The sequence below is a fragment of the Vidua macroura genome, chromosome Z, assembly GCF_024509145.1.
Source record: "Vidua macroura isolate BioBank_ID:100142 chromosome Z, ASM2450914v1, whole genome shotgun sequence".
NCBI classification, from domain to species: Eukaryota; Metazoa; Chordata; class Aves; order Passeriformes; family Viduidae; genus Vidua; species Vidua macroura.
In genome coordinates, this window is record NC_071611.1 from 73,001,327 (window position 1) to 73,023,030 (window position 21,704).

At 50.1% G+C, this 21,704-nt stretch overlaps 1 protein-coding gene across 1 annotated transcript; it reads left to right on the top strand.

The window, feature by feature from the left end:
• The first annotated feature begins 5,273 nt into the window (after window positions 1–5,273).
• On the top strand, window positions 5,274–16,271 carry LOC128822341 (serine/threonine-protein kinase PAK 3-like). Its single transcript, XM_054004036.1, has 11 exons — window positions 5,274–5,334; window positions 6,563–6,648; window positions 7,280–7,354; window positions 8,741–8,882; window positions 10,962–11,025; window positions 11,827–11,875; window positions 13,157–13,266; window positions 14,038–14,155; window positions 14,986–15,085; window positions 15,514–15,710; window positions 16,041–16,271. Exons 1-11 carry the CDS (start codon window positions 5,274–5,276, stop codon window positions 16,269–16,271), a joined length of 1,233 nt encoding a protein of 410 aa, XP_053860011.1.
• The last annotated feature ends 5,433 nt before the right edge of the window (window positions 16,272–21,704 follow it).

Consider the following 21,704-nt stretch of genomic DNA (forward strand, 5'->3'; position numbering starts at 1 on the left):
TAGGCTGGCAGAGACCCCAGGAAGCCTCTAGCCTAGTCTTCAGCTCCAAGCAATTGGGGTCAGCATCTGGACAGGCTGCTCAAGGCTCTATGCACCTGGGGCCTCCAACTTTCAAGGGGTGGAATCTGTACATGCTCTCTGAGGCACTTGTTCTGCTGCATGATTGTCTTTCCAGGTCAATGCTTTGCTTTCCTTAAGCTCAGCCTGAACCTCCCTTGTTTTAACTCTCGTCTAGTTCAGAATGCTTTTAGTCAAGGTTTGAGAAGTGAGTCCCAGGAGGCAGCTATGCTCTAGGTCAGTCGGCATCCAGACCTGCCCTGGGCTGCCTTCTCCTGGCTGTGCTGAGCAAGTCAAACTATGAGAAAGCCAAATTTGTTCTTCGACCCTGGGCCTCCGAAAGCCCAGCAATGCCCACCCCTGCTCAGAGAAAGCGAGAAAGCTTAACACATACCTGAACTCCTGAGCGCCGCGCACTCTATCCGTGCTCTCCTGCCGCTCCGCCTCTCCTGCCTGGACCGAGGAGTCCTGACTGGCAAGGACCTCTCCTTGAGGGACCTGCAAGGAATGGGCAGGGAAAAACCACAAAGCAGCAATAAGGAGCAGGGAAGTTGGCTCCTGAGAGCTGGCAGAAGCAGCAAGCAGAGACACAGCTCATGTGAAGGCAAAATCAGTTGTGTGTGGGGCTGTTTAGGTGGTGTTTAGGTGGTGTTTATGTCCCAACTAACCCTTGAGTTGCTCTGGAAGTGTCTGAGTAGAAGCAGGGAATACTTCCCTGCTCAGCTCTGGTCAGCTGGCTTCCCCTCAGGATTTCAGGCCTTGGAGAGCAGCCAATAGGAACTGCATTCCAGCCCTTCACAGACAGACCTTGTCTCTGCCATGCAGAGCAGCTCAGGATTCTTCTCAACAAACTTGGCTCATGTCACAGTTAAGGGTGTAGTCGAAGCAGTGACTGTAGCTACCTGGACAGGGCATGGAGAGGGGTAGGTCCCTGCAGGCAACAGTGGCTCCTCCGTAGCCCACAAGGCGGTGAACTGCGCCTTGGGACCTCTCCCTCTGCTGACAACAGGGAGCCTGCACAGGCTCTGTGCACAAAGGGGCTGACTTTTGCACCAGTAGCACTAAGGGACATCATGCTACCGCTTATCTCACAGCAAGGGAAGTTCCCAGTCCCTGTGAGAATGCCAGGAAAATGGTGCCTGCATGGGAAAGTTCAGATCCCATTTCCCACGGGTCAGTGGCTGGGCTGAAGAGCTAGGTCATGGCAGGACTCCAGCCCACAGCATCTTCAGCCACAAAGGGCAAGTGCTGCCTGCTCACAACCTTGTAGCTCTGCACTGCACCAAAGCTTTGCACTGACCCAACCAAAGCTGCCACTCCTTGGTGCAGGATGCTCAGGCCCTGCACTGACGACACGTGGAGGTTAGAACCTTTAGAACCTTATGTCTCCTGAGCTCTATCCTCAGCTCTCTTCAGCAGAAGTCATGAATTTGGAGACAAGTGGGATGCTCAGTCATTCAAACTCAATTCAAGTGCACTAATGAGACTAATGTTTGGACAGGATTGCATATGCTTCTGAAGGAGATGTTTCAGCCTGCCTACAATCAGCATGCAGCCTTCTGTCTGCAAAGCTTGACTTTCACTAATTATAACCTCTTCCGTGGAAAAGGAGGAAATGGATGGAATCCTTTTGGTAGTGTTCATGCACACATCGACTTAGTGGACTTTCTTTCGTCCTGCCAGGCTGGCACTCTACTGCAACAGGCCAAGGCCACAGCTTTCTCCACAATCCTCAGACACCAGGAATGTCAAGGGTGCCCATCCCACTCACCAAAACGTGCACTCGATTCCTTCCACGTCTGAGGCGACCTGCCGGGGACAAGGGAAAATGAACCAGGTGCTGTTAGAAATCTGTTTGTGCTGAGGAATCCCACAGAACAAGTCCACCCAAGCAGAAAGCATTTTCCTTTCGCAACCAATCCCTCCAGGAGCAACACTTCTTTAGCACAGCAAGCGAGACTGCAGGCCAAAACCCAAGGCTGTGTCTACCTTTTGCTCGGCTTTGCCACTAAGGACCGAGAAACTTGGCTGAGAAGATGCAAATTGTTCCTTAGCAGTCAGTGCCTACATTGAAGCTCATTGTGCAGCCTGCAGCTAAAGGAGCTTTTTTCTCCTCTCTTTTCTGGATTTGCTCTTTCTTTTTGTAAATTGCATGCAGCATGTCCCACATGCTTGCTGTAAACAATTCCCCACAAAAGCTCCCACCAAGCCCCTCTTAGCGCTTGCACTTCTGTTGGGACACAGCACAGGCCAGGCCCAGCTCCGGGGTTCAGGAGCACACACAAACTGCTCGGCACTTTGCCCTTCAGCGCAAAGCCAGTCGCTCTGGTAGCACACACAGGGGGCCCACTTAGACAGGCATGTCCTTGAAGGATGGTATGCAGAAAAAAGATGCTTTTCCTCAGCTCTGGAGAGAACCAAACAGTTTCTAGAAGGACACCTGCAAAGCTCCCCCAGTCTGCATTTGGGAGGTTCCCACACCCTGCTGGGCAAGAGACACCCCCTTTTTAGGTGAAGCTGTTGACAGGAGCTTTACCAAACACATGGCATCTTTATGCCATTTTTGTTTCAACGTGCTGCCCCAAGGAAAATCTTCTATTTACCAGTCAAACGATGAAAAGCTTTCCGAGAAGCCGCCAATGAAAAGGCGCTGCTGACTGCTCTACGGACTCGCTCCATCGTTTGAGCAGTGCTGCTCGAGTCCGTAGGCCAGGAAAAAAAATAGAAAAAACCCCCCTCTTGCACAAGTCCCCAGACTGTGCAAGGAAAAAGGGGAGCAACAGGACACTTGCACGACTCTACGGACTGTGCAAGAAAATACAGAAGCAAAAGGACACCCGCTGTAATCTGAGAACAGCACAGTCGAGGTGATCCTCCTGCCACGAGCGTGCCAAGGGCTGCTCTGGACGCTGAGGCCTTGCAGGCACCAGGAAACCTCCTGCTGACAGCGCTGTGACGTGGCAGCCCTCTGCTGACATCACAATAGCAGCTGCTCTGGGTTGGTCTGTGAATTCATGCATGGCAACCCAACCTTCTCAGCAGCTAAGACAGAAGAAAAGCCCGGAAAGTTCTCCTCTGCCCCAAAGCAGCACAAAACCCCCTTGCAGTCCAAAACCCACAGCTCAAAGGAACCAAGAGTAACACAAAACAGGCACCAAGCACATACACCCACCCTGTACACCAAGCTGAACACTGAGAGACAACCAGGATGTGAGGAAACCAAAGGCCCCGTGCCCTTTTGGCCAGCAGTGCTTCTGACTAAAGCCAGTTTTAAATTTGCTTTTAAATTCTGTGGGTGAAATCGTGCTTTGCTAATATCCCAGAGAGTTCCCTAGATTGGAATGCCTGCCATTCCTGCCCATTTACTGCATGGCTGACATCAACCAGCAAATTGTAGGGCTCGCTGAAGGAAGAATGACACCTAAGTGGGGAGAAAAAGCCAAGTAACCAACCTGCTGCACACACAGCACACTGCTGCTGAACAATCACAGCACCTCAAAGAAGCCTTTGGGGCCTGTGACTCACTTCTGGCAGCTTTCTTGGGCACACATCTGGGAGTCACAGAGATCTGACTCTAATGGACACACAGAAAGAAGGAACAGGAAATCAAATCCCAGTGCGGGACACCGGAGAAGCTGGTGGGGGGAGGAAACCAATGTGCCAAAATGGGCAAGTCCCACCGAAAAAGGAGGAGACCCTGAGGCAGAGACCAAATAGCTCAGCTGGTGGGCACACCTTAGGAAGGCAGGCTCAGAAAAACAGAGCAACCACAAGCCTTCCAAAGTTCAGAAGCTTCCTTCCAGGCTGCATATTGTCCTGATGCAAATTCCCTCTGTGTGTCAGACTGGAAGTCAGGACAATTCTCAAGAAATGACTGATTAGATGACGAATGCCTTTGCATCTACAGACACCACATTTGCACCGTCCTAGTGTCCTAATCCCAAAGCTTTAAAATGTTGGTGGGTGACCCTCATTTCCTCAGGGCTAGAGATCAGGGAGTAGTTTCAAGCATGCACTTCTTACAGAACAGTCCACAGAGCTATGCATACCGTTTTCTGCCCCCCAGTCACAAAACACTGCTGTTTCCTCAAATGAAAGCAACAGAAAGCTCTGGCAGCCTGCCCCCACCCCAAGAGTTTCCAACCAATTTTTTCCTCTACTTTCTACGTCCTACGTCTTAGCAAAAGTGCTTTCTGCCAGCACAGTGAACTGGAGACAGACCATTTGTTCATGTGCAACAGCACGGGTTGGTGCTCCAGCCTGAGAGCTGGAACACAGGAGCTTGGGCAACTGAGCTTTGAGATGCAACAGAGCCAGAGAACGAAGCTGGGGTGACTGCTTGGGGAGGAAAGTGGCCCAGCAATGGTACTGCACACAAGCTGTGGAGGAGGCACTCACTATCAGCATGACAGCCCTCATAATAGCACACAAACCCCCATAGTTTTACACATGTATGTCTATACTGCTGCCTTTATAACCTTTTGGAAGCAGTCAGAGCTAGCAGGATTCACCCAGCATCAGGAGCCGATGCAGCCTGGGAACCTGCTGATTTATGGAGGCTTCTGGCTTCCCAGGTGAAGCCAAGGCAAGCCCTGCTGCTGCTGCTGCTGCTGCTGCTCTGCCAGAGAGCTCCGGCTGGGCAGGGATGGCACCACTGTGCCGCGGGCTGTTTCTCCTTCCAGAGCTGGGTGCTGCTTTTGAGCCAGTAGTGGCAGCTGGTGGGAGAACAAATGGGCCTTTTCCTGCGTCAGCACTTATGGACGCACTAGGCCCATCTTCAGGGGAGACTTTCGGCCCCCTCAAAGGAAAGCAGAGGGACACAGTTGGAAAAGGCTTCCTTTCAAGCCGCGCTCGCTCTTGGAAAAGGGAGCCGAGCGCCAGGACGAGCAGCAGGGCCCGATCCCGCCCCCGTGCCTGCAGTGAGGGGCGGCTGCCGCTGGGGGGCGCCATGGGAAGGGAGCGCCCCTGCGCGGGCCGGGCGGGGCGGGGCAGCCGCCAGGGGGCGCCTGGGGCGGGGCGGGGCCCCTCTGTGAGGGGGGAGAGCCTCGGGCAGCTGCGAAGCAGCGCGGAGCCACAAACGGGACTGACCGTCCGTAAGGACAGCGCCAGGGCAATGGACAGCGCCCGGGCACAGCACAGCTTAAGCGCAGGCTGACCGGGAAGGCAATCTTCCCATGCACTGCAGGATTTAGGCGTTTTGATGCCACAGCCCTGCCATGAGCTGGCTGGGCACAAAGCCGCCCCGAGCACCGGTGCCCCCTCTCCAGGCTTGCCAAGGTACGAAGTGTTCTTGTTCACAAATTTCCAATTATTTAAATGGCAGGATACCTGTCCATCTCTCCTTTTCCTACACAGTTCTTGTTCAGATAAAAACCTGGTTCTGGTTTCCTACTCATGTTGCTAGAAGCTGGAGGTTTCACCCCAGTAATATCGTTTGGTGAATTCCTTCAGTCCCTTTTACTTAGAGAGTGCCTGGCAAACAAAGTACCTATACGTACACCGTGGATAGCATGAAACATTGACGGGTCGGCCTGGAGAACACTGTTCTGTCCCCCTGCAGAGGGACTTGGAAGTGCTGATGAGCTGAGGGCTGTGAGCAGAGGCTGGGCTTTTGCTCGTTGGCAGAGACTTTGTGGGCACAGCCACCCGTGTGTGATAAGTCAGGCAACGGCAATCTGAGCTTTGTCCGCTGAGCTCAAACTCAGCTGGGCTTTCTGTGCTGGGCTAGATCATGAGGAAAGGCTGCCCAGTCACCTGGAGGGGCTTGCTTTGCTATTTGAAGTGGTAAAATTGTCCTGCTGTACCTGAGTTTCCATGCAAGCTGTTTTCCATACTAAGGTGTAGGGTTCTTAAGGCACATCATACTGGAGAAACTGCCCCTGTGTGCCAGGAACAATTGCTCTTCGTCTTCACAACTTGTAGGTCAGAGAAGGAGAGCCTGCAAAGCAGCCTGCTGGAGGCTCAGCAGCACGTATCAGAGCTGGAGATAGCCAGGAGCCGTGTGGAAGCCCAAGTGCGCACAGCCACGCAGGCCAAGGAGGCGATACTGGGTGAGAGGCTGGTGCGCTTTGTTTCTGGGGATCGCCCTGCCTAGTGCAGCTGCTGCGAAGCCAGCTCTGTCTGCAGGGCTTCTGAGGAGTGAAGGAGCTGAGGGCAGGTTCCTCCTGGCCTGAAACTGAAAGGGCTTAAGGTCAGCAGATTCCTCTGCTTGTGTAGTCTCTGACTGTTGCCGTGTGTCATGTTTGCAGAGGATGTGAGGGGCCTTCGTCGTGAGCTGCTGGCTGTAAGATCTCTCAGCAAGCAGCAATGTGAAGACATGGCTCAACAGCTCCGCTGGGCAGAAGAGCAGTGCAGCAAGGCTCTGAGACTCTGGCAATCTGCTGAGGAAGCGAAGGAAGAACTGGTAAGAAACAATACATCCCTGAAGTTTTCAGGCAAGTTTGGAGGGCTGGCTTAGCAGAAGAGCAGCCTGAGTCAGTGACATGGTCGCAAGCATCTGCTGTAGGCTACACGTTGCTGGGCCGGGCAGCAGAGGGCTTCAAGGGCTCCTACTTGAAGGCCTGTGAAGACCCAGAGGACAATGCTGGGACAGTATATGCAGCCACAGGTTGAGCACGGGCATAAGCCAAGTTCCCCAGGAGGCTGGGTGGTCGCCACCCAAAGCATGGCAGCGAAGGGGCAGCGTCTTCCCCACAGCCTCGTGCCATGCAGCAGACTGCTGCTGACCTTGCTGCCAAGTGCAGTGCCAGCAACTGGCTTCCTTGCTTTCTGTCCTTCCACAGTGGACAGAAGTCTTCCCTTTGAGCCTGAAGCAGTTGCAACAGGCCCCGTGTTGCTGGTATTTCAGCTGGTGGCCTGTCTTGTGACTGGGTCATCGAGGTGCTGGCCTCGTCCTCGTCCTGCAGTCCATCTGCAGCTTTTCCTTGATCAAAGGGCAGGGGGAATTTGAGAACAGAGTCTCTGAGAACAGACAAAAATCCTGAAGAGAGGGGGGCCAGGAAACAGGCAGCCATCAGAGCAGGGAAGGAAGGTGACCTCTCCTTTCCTTACACGTGTTTGGCCTCCTCCTATGTTTCTTGTTAGGGCAGGAGTGCTGGAGGGCACAAAGTCACTAGTGTGCACTCTTCAGGTACGGGGGTTGTTGGAGGGATGAAGCTTCTATTTTTTTTCTTTGGGGAGCATTGCTGGGACTTCATCTGGAAGTGTGTCTTCCCCTCATCAGGCGAGACAACAGCTGGAACAACAGAGGTTGGAGGCGCAGAAGAAGATGGAGCAGCTGGCAAAAGCCCTGACAGAGGTACAGAGGGGACAGGAGAACAGGCTGCTTGAGATGAAGCAGTAAATTGCCATCGTGCAGCCTGGATGAGGAAAGATAAGAACCAGAGAGAGTCAAGAGGCACAGAGTGTGAAAAGAGAGTTTGTGTGTTGTTTTGGACTCCACTGGGCTCCTTATGGGCACTGTTTCTCTGGACACTGTCTGTCTGGGTGGCATTGTCTCTTAGCTGGCCCTTGGTAAATAGAAGAAAGAGAACAAACTGCTTTTGGAAAGCGTCAGCACGTCAATCTTGGTTGCCACACAAGTGATGTGTGGGACGTTTAAAGCCGTCTTCTCTTTGTTTCTGTGCAGCTCCAGTGCCAGAATGCTGCTCTGTGTGATAACATGTGCCAGCTGAGGCAGGAGCTGAACAAGCTGAAGAAAGGGCAGGTGAGCCTGACTAGCCAGGTAGCAGAGGGAAGGACAGGGATGGGGGCATGAACTGGAGATGTCAGGAAAGGGGAAGCAAGGACTACTGCAGGCACTGGAAGCACAGAGCCTGGCAGGCTCCAGTGCTGAGCAGCAGGCAGAAGAGCTAGGATGGAAGGGTTAGAGCTGGGTAGAGAAGCAGAAGGAAGTGGCTGAACACAAGTGCTTTTGAGAGTGCAAAAGAGGAGACCTGAGCGAGATTGCAGATGCCAGTAAGATTCCTCTTGACAGAATATCAAGCTGCAGGCAGAGCTGCAGGACGCTCAGAGGAAGATGAAGGCCATGGAGAAGAGGCACAAAGAAGAAATGGAAAGGATGCATAAGGTCCTGCTGCAGTACAGCCCAGCTGAAGAAAAGCAGGTGAGTGAAAGAGCAGGAGGCACTGCAGTGGTGCAACAAGTGGTCTCTGCCCTTGCTGCCTTTCCCCTGCAGAGCAGCAGGTGGATGGGGGCAATGTCTCTGACCGCCATGCTCTGTGGTCTCCATGGCAGCTGGTCAGAAGGACACTTACTGGGCCGCTGAATCTCAGCTGCTGCCCTGGGCAGCAGGGCTAGTGCTTTGGCCGGTGGGCCAGCAATCCTCTGAATGTATTTCTGCTGGCCTCTTAGTGCTCGCTTTGTTGTTTGAGGGGTTTGCTCAGGCGAGCATGGTGACCCACACAGATTCTGAGCAAGTTGTCCCTGTCCATGGTGAATGCAGTCCTCAGAACGGGGTGAAGTGTGAAGTTGTTCTTTCCCTTTTGCACTCTCTACTACGGCTGACTGTGACAAGCTGTGGTCTCTGACTGCTCGTTTGGGTTTGACTGGAGGTGGAAGAGTTGGCAGCTCAGCTTGCAGCCTAACAGCACCAGTGCTGTTCCTAAGGGCTTGCCTTTGAAATGCTCTGTCTGGGGCATCTCTGCCAGGCACCTTTCTGACACACACAAATTTCTTGTCTCAGATGGATGCAGGATCTGCCATCAAAGCTGCCGCTGCAGCAGCATCCTCCGAAGAAGCCTCCTCTCCGCAGCCCGAAAACCCGAGCGTGAGCAGTTCGGCCCTCTCAAGCCGGGAGAAAGAGAAGCAGTTCCTGAGGCTGCTGAGTACGTCCTGGGGATTTCTTGTGCCATCGAGCAGCGTATTATAGTGTGTGCCTCAGCATGAGCTGTAGCACATGTTCTTCCTCGCTTTGGTGTCAGACAGACCTTTTGGACTCCCTACAGAAGCCATTGTTGTGCTCGGAGGCAGCCAGGGAGCATTTGGGGCGTTCCTTTTGCCTTTGAGGGCAGCTGGGCGTGGGTGGGCTTTGCCTGAGCTTCCCTGTGCAATAAAGACAAAAGCAGGGATTGTGTCCTGAGCCGCAGTAGCCTGCAACCTATGCAGTGACCGAGTGAACATGTGTGTGCTAGTCTGGCCAAACGGATCAGAACAGTTGGCTTCCTAGATTCCCTTTAGACTCCTGACTTGTCACCAGTCATTGGAGACAGAATACATCAGTGAATTTGATTGGCTGTGCGGCTTGTTTAATGCTGGTGTTGTTTTTATGACTCTTAGTACTTCTCCTATTCCTTCCACAGTTGGTTTTGATAAGAATCCTCCATTTTGGTTAGCCTGACCTCCTTGAAATGAACATCAGGTGGCAGCACAATTAAGAGAGGAAGAGGTCTTTTCAGTACGCCCTAAAAGTTAAAAAGTGATATTCTTAGAAGAATCTTGAGGAATCAGAGAGGAAGAGTTCTTTTCAAAGTGCCCCAAAAGAAGCAAAACAGGATGCTCTTTTTACAGTCCCTCTTTGATATCTTAGTTGTATGCTTAGGAAGATGCATCAAAGAAGGAAGCCTCTGCTGCATGTTCCTCTGGTACCAGGCACGTTGTACCGCTACTGCCCGCTGGTAAATACTCCTGGAATACTAAGCATTGGCCTCAATCCCTGCACAGATCGTACTCTAGGAAAGCACACCAAGGCCTTGCTGATTCTGCAGTACAACTGAGTTGCTTCTTGCCACTGGTAATAGCTGCCAGTGCAGTGCTGTCAGAGAATAACCAGTCAGGTACAGAACAGAGCCCGGTTTACTCAGCGTCTGCCACCAGCTGTTGGGACAAAAGGTGGATTGATCTACTGCTCTGTGGGTCTGAAGTCAAAGACAATCATGTTCTGTCTTGAGTGAGGTCAGCAGCTTGTAACGGGGCTCAGTCTGGCTCTGTCTTCTTCACAGTGGCTGTCAGTGGCCATTTGTGGGCTTTGCCGAGCTTTTTGTCATACCTGCCCTGCCACTGACAGCTGGTGTGACTGCAGAGGCTGGAGCCTTCCTTAGCTGTGAGGTTGCAGCTGCCGTCCCGTTGCTGCAGCTTTGCCTGGACTGATGAAAGGATCAGCATCTCATTTGTGCAGGTGTCTGTGTCACGGCAGCGCCTGAGGAGCGGCGCTGTCCTTGTTCCCCGTCTGGGCTGTGCCCATTTGGGAAGATGGGGCACGTGGGTGGTGTTCAAGGGGCTGAGTCCAGTGCCAGTGACTGCTGCACGCCAGGCTGAAGACAAGGACTTGTAGTTCTTCACTAAATGGGGAATGGGCAAAGTCATCTTCAGAACTTAGCCTGCTCATCAATGAAGAGGGTCCTAATTCTTAGAGCCATTGTTCTTGGTTATAGCATGAGCTGCTGCTCTCTAAAAATGTCAAGGCATTCTTTAGGCAAACTGCTGAGAGGTAGATAAGGTGCCCTCCTCTGCCAGAATTCACTTTGCAATATTCTTTCTGCTCTGGAAAAAACAGCAGAAAAAAATTGATAAAAATTCATCCCAGATCTGAGGGTGCATTGAAACTTTGGAAGTATGAAAGCTTTTGTTGAATCTCACAAGAGAGTGTTTCTTCCCAAGAAAATGAAGTGTCCTGATTTTCCAGCCCTCCTTCCTGTTTCTGGATGACAACCACTTGCCTTGGTGCCTGTTCTTTTCTGGTCTCTGTCTGCTCTGATGCTTTTCCCGTGGGCTTAGTTTCCTCTCAAGGCAACCCTTCAATGGAGTGTGGAGAATCAGGCTCTGTGCAGGCCAGGTGTGCTACAGAGCTGCCTGTCTTGCTGGGGCTGCTGTTGTTGTTCTTGTTCATGTGAGTGGAGCTGGGTTTCAGATCTCCTGGAAGTCAGGATCTCTGTTTTGAAGTGTGCTTCTTGCATTTTGTTTTTCAGGGCGTGAGGTGAGTGTGGGAGATCCAGAGAAGAAGTACACTGGATGGAAACCTATTGGCAGTGGGTGAGTGCAGCCACGCTTACTTCTACAGAACCATGGGCCAGGTATTTTGGTGCTGCAATATCACGTGGGAAGTCAGGCAAGCTGCAAGCATCTTCAGGCCCTGGCTTTAGTCTGTCCCTGTCTCAGTGCTGAGGCAGTACAAGGCATCATGAAAGATCACTGGATGCTGACGACATCTTGCCTGCCTCAAGGAGCAGGACCTGGAAGCCTTCCTGTCCCTCAAACATGTGGCGCCAGTTTGCCTATTTTCCCAGGAGACATGGTTTTGATTGATTCAAAGTAATTTGGCCACACTCATGAAGGAAGAAAACCTGAGAGAGCAACGTCCCACCTGATAGCTGTCAGATAGCAGCTGTCAGTAGCATTTCTTAGTAGTATTTGGCTGAAAACAACATTCCGTGGTCAGGAAAATAAGAAAGGCTGTGTGGTGTTGCCTGAGTTTGGCAGGTAGGATGAAAAGAGAGTGGTGAGAAGGCCCAGCAGGACTGTATGTTTCATTGCCTGGAAAGGCACGCCACAGGCACAGATGCCAGAAGGAAAAGGTGAAGGAAACACCCGCATGCACAGTCTAGTGTGTACATTTGAGATTTGTAGCAGCCCTTTTCCTTCTGGTTGCACCCAGCTTTTCCCTTGGACACTCTGCGTGGCAGAGGGCTGCTGGGCTGCTGTGCCTTTGGCTGAAGAGTAGACAAAGCCCGGTGGTTTTGAGACACTGCAGGCAGCAGAGAGCTCCTGCCTGGGCTGCCTTTTGCTTCTCAGCACTGACCAACTTCTCTCTTCTTGCCACTGTTCTATTTCCAGGGGGTTTGGAACCGTTTATAAGGCCTTCAACGCTGCCACAGGACGAGCGGTAAGTGCCAACAGCCCATTCAGATTTTGCAGCCCTTGAGTGCTTTCCCTTGTGATGTGATCCGTGGCCAAAGCTTTGGGCCGCCTGACTCTTTGCTGCAAAGGCTGTCCCACAGAAGCAGCCTGTCCAGAGGCAGGCTGCAAAATGCATTTGGGACAGACTTTGTGCTCCCTCCCTAGCTGAATGAATGCAAGGATGGCGGTGGTGCCTTTCGGAGAAGGACACGCTGGCTTGGACTTCCTGGATAAACATGCATAGATTAGCAGATGGCAAGAGCCGTCATTCCAGCCCAACTCCTCTTAAGCCCAGGTTCAGACACAGATAGGATTTCCCATTGTTTTCCATCACGTGGTTCAGTTTGAAAATATAATGCAAGTCCTAAAGAAGGAGAGATCTTGCCTGGAGCAGAGTTTTGCCTTTCAGTCCTAGGGAACCTAGTTCACACACACACACACACACACACAGAGGCACAGATCAATGAGAAGAAATGGATGAAGAGCCTTAAATAATACAACCTTGTGTTGATCCTGTGTTGAAGACATGGTGTCTTGGAGAGTGCCGCTGCTCTTTGGGACGATAAGTTCATAGTCCTTGATTCTTGTTTTGGGCTCTCGGCAAATACAACTGCATCTTTCTGGTAGTTCATTATCCACCTGCAGTGCTGCGCTCAGGAACTGCACTTGGAGGGAGGTGGAGGAGGCGTCCGAAAGCCCGAAGCCCTGCTTATGACCTGCCGTGCATCCATAGGGTACCACATAAAGGGTTATTCATTCTTAAAGCCACTAAAGAATTACAAATGACAATAATTCCACAGTGTAAACCGTGTTCAAGATTGATCTTCAGAGTTGCGAAAACCAAACTGAAGAAGTTAGGATGTGCTAGGATTGTAACTTTACTTTAAGTCGCCTTGGAGTTCTTTCTTGGACAGCATGGTCCCTGTCATGTAGGTGTGTGTTTCCTTTGGCACCCAGTCAAGAATGGCAGCCATCTCCAAAAGGCTGGTGAAAGCCCCTAGAAATGCTAACGTATTTCCAGTGGTTTCAATTTACCTTCACAGTAGTAAAATTACTTTTGGCTTGCAAAACATGTGTAAATGATAATAGTAGTGATAAACAAAGTCTGTTTGAGAAGTCTGCAGGTGCAGAGAGTGCTGTTAGCGCTTTGTGGTTGATGGTTTAGTGTCCATTTCTACCGAGGTGACAAGGCATCCAGGCCCGTGAGTGCATGGAGAAAGAGGCTCTCGTAATGTCCGCTCCTGAGGGCTTTTCAATGTCATTGTAGGTGGCCATAAAGCAACTTAATCTCCAGTGCCAGGGCTGCGAGGATGTGTTGAAGGAAATCCTGGTCATGAAAGAATATAAGAACCCCAATATTGTCACCTACCTAGAAAGGTAAATATTCTGGCAGAAAATGGATCTTTCAATTAACATCAATCTAGTCCTGCACAAGGCATGGGAGGAGATTGCATTTTATCCCCATGAATGCTTCCTGGCAGAAATAGCTTGGAGATCGATCTCAGAAACCTGTCTCTCTTACTAAGCCAGCAGCATGAATGTTCACTCTCTGCATGTTGTTTTGCTCTTTTGGGGTGTGATTTCTTCCAAGCGTCGAGGAGAAGTGCCGAGAAAGCATCACAGAAAGGATTTCCCTTGCGCCATTCCCACTGGTTTCCATTGCCTTGCATGCCAAAAGACTAGGCTAGGAGAAACATAATTTGCCAGGTTTGAAATTGTTTTTCCTGTTTGTGACTGTCCTTTCTGCAAGGTTTTCCAAAGGGTGTTGGCAGTGCTGCACACCCACCTGCCCTTCACAGTAAAAGCTGTGAAGACTGTGCCTCCTTGCTGCTGGACTTAATGGTGCAATTTGTGTATGAAGATGATGAAGCAGCTGCCGGGATGTGTCTGCTTCCAGATTAATCTTCGCCATCACAAAACTGCCCTTTTCCCCTGCTTGCCACCTAAGCCGCCTCCTTTTCACGGATGTGCCTTCCTCATTCAGACGGCACAGATGGCAAGCAGTGGATAGCCTGGGTGGAGTGTGTCTTCATTTGATTCTGTCTTCATTTACCAGTGACCTGGAAACAAAACTCAGCTGCAGTCTTTCCTTCATCCGGCAATTCAGCTGTGCACATTCAGCTCCACGCTGTTGCTTTCATCTTGCAGCTACCTTGTCAATGAGGATGTCCTGGTGGTGTTGGAGTATATGGATGGAGGCTCCTTAGCTGATGTGGTCAGCATGAAAAGGATGGCTGTAGGACACATAGCAACAGTGTGTCGGGAGGTAAGGGGTCCTGCTTGTGCTTGGGATGGCTTGGACAGGCTCATCCCTCAAAAGCGCTGCAAAGCGAGTGATTCCATGTTCAGAGCTTTCTTTCTGTGTTGCTCTTATGCTTTGGAGAAGAAAGAGCATTGGGAGTGAACTGCCTGCCAGTGTCCCTGCCCTTACTATAGTCTGTTCTTTACTCTTCTAGACCATTGCTGAACTCCCTGTCTCGTTTTCATTTGTATTTTCTGTTCTGCACTTTGCCTCTCCAAGCCTTTGCCCAAACCCTTTCTGCATTGCCTTCTTTGCCTGTAAGTGCAAAGGTGCTGGTGTCCAAGTTTTAAACCAGCGGCAAAGCCAAAGAGAGACTCATCTGTCACATTCCCAACTTCAAAGGATGGCACGGCACCCACCATGCTGCTTGCTACTGAAAACTGACAAATGAGCTCCTTCCAAGTCTGCTGTCGAGGAAGCCCTATAACCCTTGTCCTCCAGCCTCCCACCCGACAGTGATCCCCTTGGTACCCAAGGCAGGAACTTTTTCTCTTTTGGCAAACCATTGCTTGTCCTCCAGACAGGGAGAGCGCATCCAGTGCAGCAGGGATCACTCTGACTGGCTTTGCAGGGGACAGTCTTGAGCAAGGACTGATGTTTCCCTCTCAAGCGCTAATATGCCTTGCCTTGGAAAGATCCTGCTCTCCTCCTAGTGTTGCAGCAGCAAGCACTTCCTCTTGCCAGCGCTCACTGCTCCTTTGAGATCTGTGAATCTTCAGGAGCAGTGTCCTTTTGGATGTGATGAAATCAGATCAGGCTAACTTTTGGCCTCCTGTTTCTTTTTTCTCTCCCAGTGCCTGCAAGGCCTGGCTTTCCTTCATGCCAACCGGGTGATCCACAGAGACATCAAAAGTGACAACATCCTTCTGGGCCGGGATGGCTCCGTCAAGCTGGGTGGGTGTTCTGGGTCAGGCGCAGCGCTCCGGGGAGGCGGTGTGGGGCTGCTTTTGAGCGGCTGCCGGGTGCCCAGCAGTGGCGCTGGTGAGAGGGCAGGGAGCACTCTGGGAGCCCAGGGCGCAGCTGTAAGGGGCTGAGTGGTCTAGAGAGCAAGAAGGTAGCAAGAGTAACTTTGGTTTGTGTGTGTGTTCCTTCCAAAGGGAGAGAGTTACAGTGTAAACGTTCCAGTGCCTGAGGAAAAGCCAGGGTGGGAATCCTGGAGGGGGGTTGCTAAGTGGACAATTGCCCATGTCCTTGGCTGCAGCCCTGAGGAATGAGAGCCCAGCTGCTTTTCCAGCTCGATTCAGCACTGCATTCTGAGACGTAGAGTGAGGAAGCCTTTTCCTTGGTTCCCTACTTGAAGCAGTGTTTGTTTTTCTCCTCAGCCGATTTTGGCCTCTGTGCTCCGCTCAGCCCTGAGCAGAGTAAACGGAGGTCGATGGTCGGGACCACTTGCTGGATGGCACCCGAGGTGGTGAGAAGAGAGCCATACGGCCCCAAAGTGGACATCTGGTCCCTTGGCATCGTGGGAATAGAAATGGCCAAAGGAGAGGCTCCTTATATTCGGGAAACCAGTGAGAGGGTAAGGTGCAAATACGCTCAGAGAGCGGTGTCCTTCTCCTGTGTGTCCATTAGACAAAATCCCATGCCCACAGCTTAAAGTGCTTCCACCAAGGCCCACTTGTAAAACCGTCCTTGGGGCTCGCATCAGCTGTCAAGGCAAGACCTGTTGCAGCTTGGAAGAGCTGGGGCTGCACTGGAGCCTTTTTTCCTTTGGGAGGGAAGGCTCATCTCTAAGCATCTGCTAGGCAAGAAATTGCCACTGCAGGCTGGAGCTTAAAAGATGGGGTCGAGGTGAGCACTGAAGGATATGGAAGAATCACATAGAGTCTCATGTTTCCTTTGGCTTCAGGCTAACTACCTGATAGGCAAGCAAGGGGTACCAGACCTGCACAAGCTCAGGCTGCCCTCTGGCTTGTGTGAATTTCTGGGCTGCTGCCTGCAGATGGATGTGGACAGGCGAGGCTCTGCCAAGGAACTTCTGCAGGTACAAGGCAAAGCGGCTGCAGCCCAAAGAGCTGTTCCCTGTCAGGGTTTGTTCCTCGGCCAAACTCCAGGGCTTCCGATGGGCCCCCCCACATAGCAATATCCACTCTGGGTGCTTTTCCAATGAAAACCAAGTAGGATCCAAGACTGATTGAGATTAGAAGGGACCAGTGAAGGTCATCTAGTCCAAAACCCCAGTCACTGGCAAAGACATCTTCAAGTGGATCAGGTTGCTCAGAGTCCCATCCAAGCTGACCTTGAATGTTGCCAGGTCTGGGGCTCCTCCCAGCTCTCTGGGCAGCCTGTGCCAGTGTTTCAGCACTCTCCTCGTAAACACTTTCTTCCTTAGAGCCAATCGAGTGTCTTGTAGCTTAAAACCATTTACACTTGTCCTCTTACAATTGGCCCTACTAAAAGATTTGTCCCCATTCTTCTTAGAAGGCCCTACGAATATTGAAAGGTCTCCTTGGGGCTTGCTCTTCTCCAGGCTAAACAAGCACAACTCTCCCAGCCGTTCCTCAGAGGAGAGCTCCCAGCTTCTGGTCATTTCTGTGACCCTCTTTTGTTCTCAGGTGGTGTATTCATGTTTACCTGGTAGCAAAGGAACTGAAGTATTGCAATGCCAGGGACGGGGGCTTGAAGAACACAACAAAAGCAGTCTAGAACCAAGCGGTTCTAGATTGGTCCGTGGGAAGGCAGGGGCTGTGGGGGAGCTCACTGTGAGCAGACGGGGACAGCTGAGCAGGAGTTGTGCCAGCCCCATGTGCTGCCTGGCCCGCTCAAGTAGATGAGAATTGCTGCGGCTTTGCTGCCAGGTTTTGTGGCAGACAAGGAGCTGGTGACCAGGCCATTTCCTTGGCTGTTCCTGCTGAGAAGGAAGATGGCAGCCAGCACAGGAGCGGGGGGCATGCCAAGGCAGACACTGCTCTTCCTGCAAGCCAGAGCTCAGCCCATCTGTGCCCTGCTGCTTGTGTCCTTGCTCCTGGCTTGCTGCTGAAAACCTGCGTGTCCAGCGCTCCTGAGAACAACACGTGCGGTCAATAATTTCAGAGCCCTTGGGAGTCTCTTGAGGACTGCCCAATGCCCCACATCTCTTTTGGACACTCAAATAGCCCATGTCTGTAGAAAAGAGGAGCTGGAATAAGTCTGTTGAGTTTCCTGAAAGGAACAAAACCTTTGGACAGCAAGCAGCAATCCCACAGTGCTGTCAGGACAAAAATGCCAGCAAGTGATGACACCTTGAGGAACGGACTAGTGCAGTTCTGGGCCATGTTTGCCTGTGCTGGCAGCATCCTGGACATGAAGGCTCATGTGCTGATGGTGCCCTCAGGCCGCCTATGTTTGTGTATTTCTGGGGGCTAGAGGAATCCAGCTTGACCCTGTTAGGAAGTCAGTTTGGAAAAGAATGGTTCCTTTTTCCTTTGTCTCTTTTAATTTGGTTTGTTCCTTTTCCCCTTTGGGCAGCATCCATTTCTCCAGTCAGCGGAGCCTCTCTTAAGCCTCTTCTGACAGCCTGATCGCTGTCATCCCTGCAGCCAAGTCATGCAGGAAGCAAAGGAGATGACAAGGACCACTTGAGCACTTGGAGAACTGAACCTGTGAGAACAGGTAGAAATCCTGAGGGGAGAGGGGCCAGGAAACAGGCAGCCATCAGAGCAGGAAAGGAAGGTGGCATCTCCTTTTCCTCGCACCTGCTGATCCTGCTTTTGAATTGCTGCTTGGGACAGCATTGCTGGAGGGCACAAAGTCACTACTGACGTGCACTTTTCAGGTGGGGGGTGGTGCGAGGCATGAAGCTTCCACTGATTATTTGGGGAGCTTGGCTGGCACTTCATGTGGAAGTGTCTCTCACCAGGAGTCAGAAGGGCAACGTCTGGAGGCACAGCAGCTGCTGGCACAAGGGGAAAATTTCCTGGCAGAGGTACAGAAGGAGCAGGAGAACAGGCTGCTTGAGATGAAGCAGTAAATTGCCATCATGCAGCCTGGGCGAGCAAAGATAAGAACCAGAGAGAGTCAAGAGGCACAGAGTGTGAAAAGAGAGTTTGTGTGTTGTTTTGGACTCCTCTGGGCCCCTTATGGGCACTGTTTCTCTGGACACTGTCTGTCTGGGTGGCATTGTCTCTTAGCTGGCCCTTGGCAAACAGTGCTGGAGAGATTTTTGTGTCTTCAGGGAGCGGTCTGGTGAGAGGCTACCAGAGCGCAGGTTTGAGGAAGGCAGGAATGGCGCTGCAGGCCCAAAGAGAAAGGGAAGCCCAGAACTTCCCCTCAGAAGGAGGGAGGTGCCACGGGAAGCCCTGCAGAGCCAGGCTGGAGCTGTGGGAGAGGGCTGGCTGTCAGGCTGCTGAGGAGGTGCCTGAAGCTGCTGAGTACGTCCTGTGCATTCCTTGTCCAGTCGAGCAGTGTATTATAGTGTGTGTGCCTCAGCATGGGCTGTAACACACGTTCCTCCTCGTTTGGTGTTGGGAGAGACATTTTGGACTCCCTACAGAAGCCACTGTGGCACTTGGATGCAGGCAGGGAGCACTTGGGGCATTCCTTTTGCCTTTGAGGGCAGCTGGCAGTGGGTGGGCTTTGCCTGAGCTTCCCTCTACAGTAAAGACAAAAGCAGGGATTGTTTTGGGAGCAGCAGATGGCTGTGACCTCGCCAATGACTCAGAGAAGGTGTGTGTGCTAGTCTGGCCACACTGATCAGAACACTTGGCTTCCTGGATTCCCTTTAGACTCCAGACTTGTCACCAGTCTTTGGAGACAAAATACTTCAGAGAAATTGATTGGCTGTAGGGCTGGTTTCATACTGCTGTTGTTTCTATGACTGTTTGTACTTCTATTATTCCTTCTACAGATCACATGGGCCCCTGCCATCTAAATCCCAACTCTAAGGGCTTTTCAAATGAAAAGGAAGGAAACTTGCAGCGAAGCAATCGAGGAAGCAGAAGAGATGACCAGGACCACTTCAGGATTACTTCCTTCAAAGGCAGCTTGGAGCTGGGCTCACAATAAAAGTCCTATACACCCTCAGGCCTTATTTTAAATGATGTTAATATCAGCACAGTGATGGCTTGGTTTGCTGTTTGGGTTTTTTTTACTTTAAAAATATACTAACATTCCCAAGTGACCTTAAACTGCTAAGGGTGTTAAACTACTGAAAGAATCCATTAAATGGTACAAGAAAAAAAAATTAGAAGTTCCCAGCACCATACCTTTGCTCTTGCATGAACTTCTGCAAGGATATTTGAGTACTGCTCTTCAAGATATTGCTTTTCTTTCTGCCTGCAATGTTCCTGTGCTTTTAACTGTTCAGACATTTTCTCAAAAGCCTCCTCCTGCTTCTGCTGAAGGTTGTTCATAGTGTCAGTCTTGTGCTTGCAAATGTATTCTAGGTGGGATATCTGTGTGACAAGAATTTAAGAAGAAATTATTATTTACCTTTTCACTTTGAGTCAAGCACAGACTATTCCAGCATAAAATCTAAACTGTAATTTCTTCAAAATTTTCATTAAAACTAAGTAAAACCCTTGCACAGCAGATGAATTACTTGGTTCTCAAAACAAAACTGAAATATATTTTGAAACAAAATATTTTATTTGGTTTGGGTTCTGCCATCCTTTTACCACCTTGCAGATATTTGTCACCTTCTTTGTAGGAAACCTAAGCCAGACACTTTGAACGCTTTTTTAAACAACTGTATTAAATTTTAGTATATTTGTAAATTAGTAATCCAAGTATATCCTTTAGAAATTTGTGATGATTGCAAGCAATAATTAAAAAACAGTGTTTAATTTTTTGTTTTATTTGTGGTTTTTGTTTGTTTTTTGTTTGTTTGTTGTTTGTTTTTTTGTTTTGTTTGTTTTGTTGAAAAGCCAAGACATTCCAGATTATTATTAAGTTTTGAAACAATTTCAGGGAATTCTAGCATAGAGAATGTTTTCCTTACAATAGCTCATAAGTTTACGATGCGTTTTCAACAAGCATGAAGGGATTCAGTCTTGTGGTTTAACACTGCACCTCCCATGCAAATTAAATGGAGGAATGAACCAAGCCAACAATGATCTCCAAATGCACACACCTGCACTTTGTTACTAGAAAATATCAGCAAGACACTTCCAGATAGATCACGCTGAGCTGTAGGAAAAACGTTTGGTGCAACACAGTCTAAAATCCCAGAAAAGCTGCTAAGTACATGAGAAGATCCCTAGAGACCTCACAATCAGTCTCAGTAACAAGGCTTAATCAAAAAGCAAGAACAGTAAGACACAAACCCCACAAACACTGCCAACAATATCCATCTCCTTCCCTTCCCATGTCTTTCCTTCTCCCTTTCCTCTTTTACTTCAAAAGAGAAATAAACCAGAAAACAAAGTGGAACCCTGAAGAGTGGCTTAGCCACTCTTAGCTTAGTCTCTGGACCCAGCTGATCTATTTAGAAAGGGTTGGTTTTTTTTTTTTTTTTTTTCCCTAAAAATACAAGGTTTTCTGGGAAGAAAGGCCACGTAAGCTCACTTGCATTAATATCACTCAGAAAAGTACAGCTCCTCCTTCACACAAATACTGACATGTTTTAGAATAGGTATTTCTATTGTGTTTCTGAATAAAAATGCCATAATCCGAAAGTTGCAATTAAACAGAAAACCCCAGACTGGCAATCTTTCAAATAGTGCATCTGAGTCATAAACACATCATTTAAAGATGGTATTCCTGGAGAAAGTGTATTTTGCCTATGGATTATGGTAAAATAAAGACTTGCTTTATGACTGGAAATGACTACATTCTGTGAGTTTCTTCATCAGTAAGATGAATTTATTATCCTTGAATTAGGTGCCTGTGGCGGGTATCAGACAGTCCTTTCAGAATGTCCTGCACAGAAAGTGGAGCTGAGAGACTTGATGCACACTCCAGTCCCATCTAAATGCTCACAGCAACAGCATCAAACTGAGCAGTGGACCAGCCATAATTAATGGTGTTCATTTGTTAATGTCCAAATCCTCTTGGGGGGATGAATACCACTCCTTCTTCTCCTTTGTAACGAGACTGCAGTGTGCACAAATGTCCCTGAGCTCAGCAGAGGCAGCTGATGCCTGGGGACACTCAGCCTCTCGTTAGCCTTGTGGAAGTTCAAGATCAGGGCTTCAACATTCTCACGCAAGAGTGCACAAAGCCCTGTCCAAGGTAACTCTTCCAGGGCGACGTCTGAATGTTTGGCAGGCACATGGGCGTTTGCCACGCTCTGGTATAAGTTTAGGAGGATGGACAGCTCCCTCTGGAACACAAAGAAAAATTAATTGCTGTAGCTGGGCAATGTTAAAATCAAAAGAGATGCATCATATGTGCAGTAGCGGTGCTGCATGCAGCTGAAAACAAGCCCTCAAAGTTCATTCTCACAGCTTTACAAAATTCCTCAGTTCATTTCTAATGATTGCAGCCATAATATTGCATAATCTTACAGCAGAGTAAGAAAAGAGATTTCACAAAATTTATCTAATTAGACACAGTATGTCCATAAAGTATGTGGATAAATCCCAGTGCTGTCGGG

Bases quoted from the DNA above. Each gene is read 5' to 3' on its own strand.
- LOC128822341 (XM_054004036.1), top strand. From the start codon at position 5,274: ATGAGCTGGCTGGGCACAAAGCCGCCCCGAGCACCGGTGCCCCCTCTC. The intron at 6,649-7,279 runs GTATATGCAGCC...TCCCCTCATCAG, and splicing joins CAGAGGACAATGCTGGGACA to GCGAGACAACAGCTGGAACA. The intron at 13,267-14,037 runs GTAAATATTCTG...TTCATCTTGCAG, and splicing joins ATTGTCACCTACCTAGAAAG to CTACCTTGTCAATGAGGATG.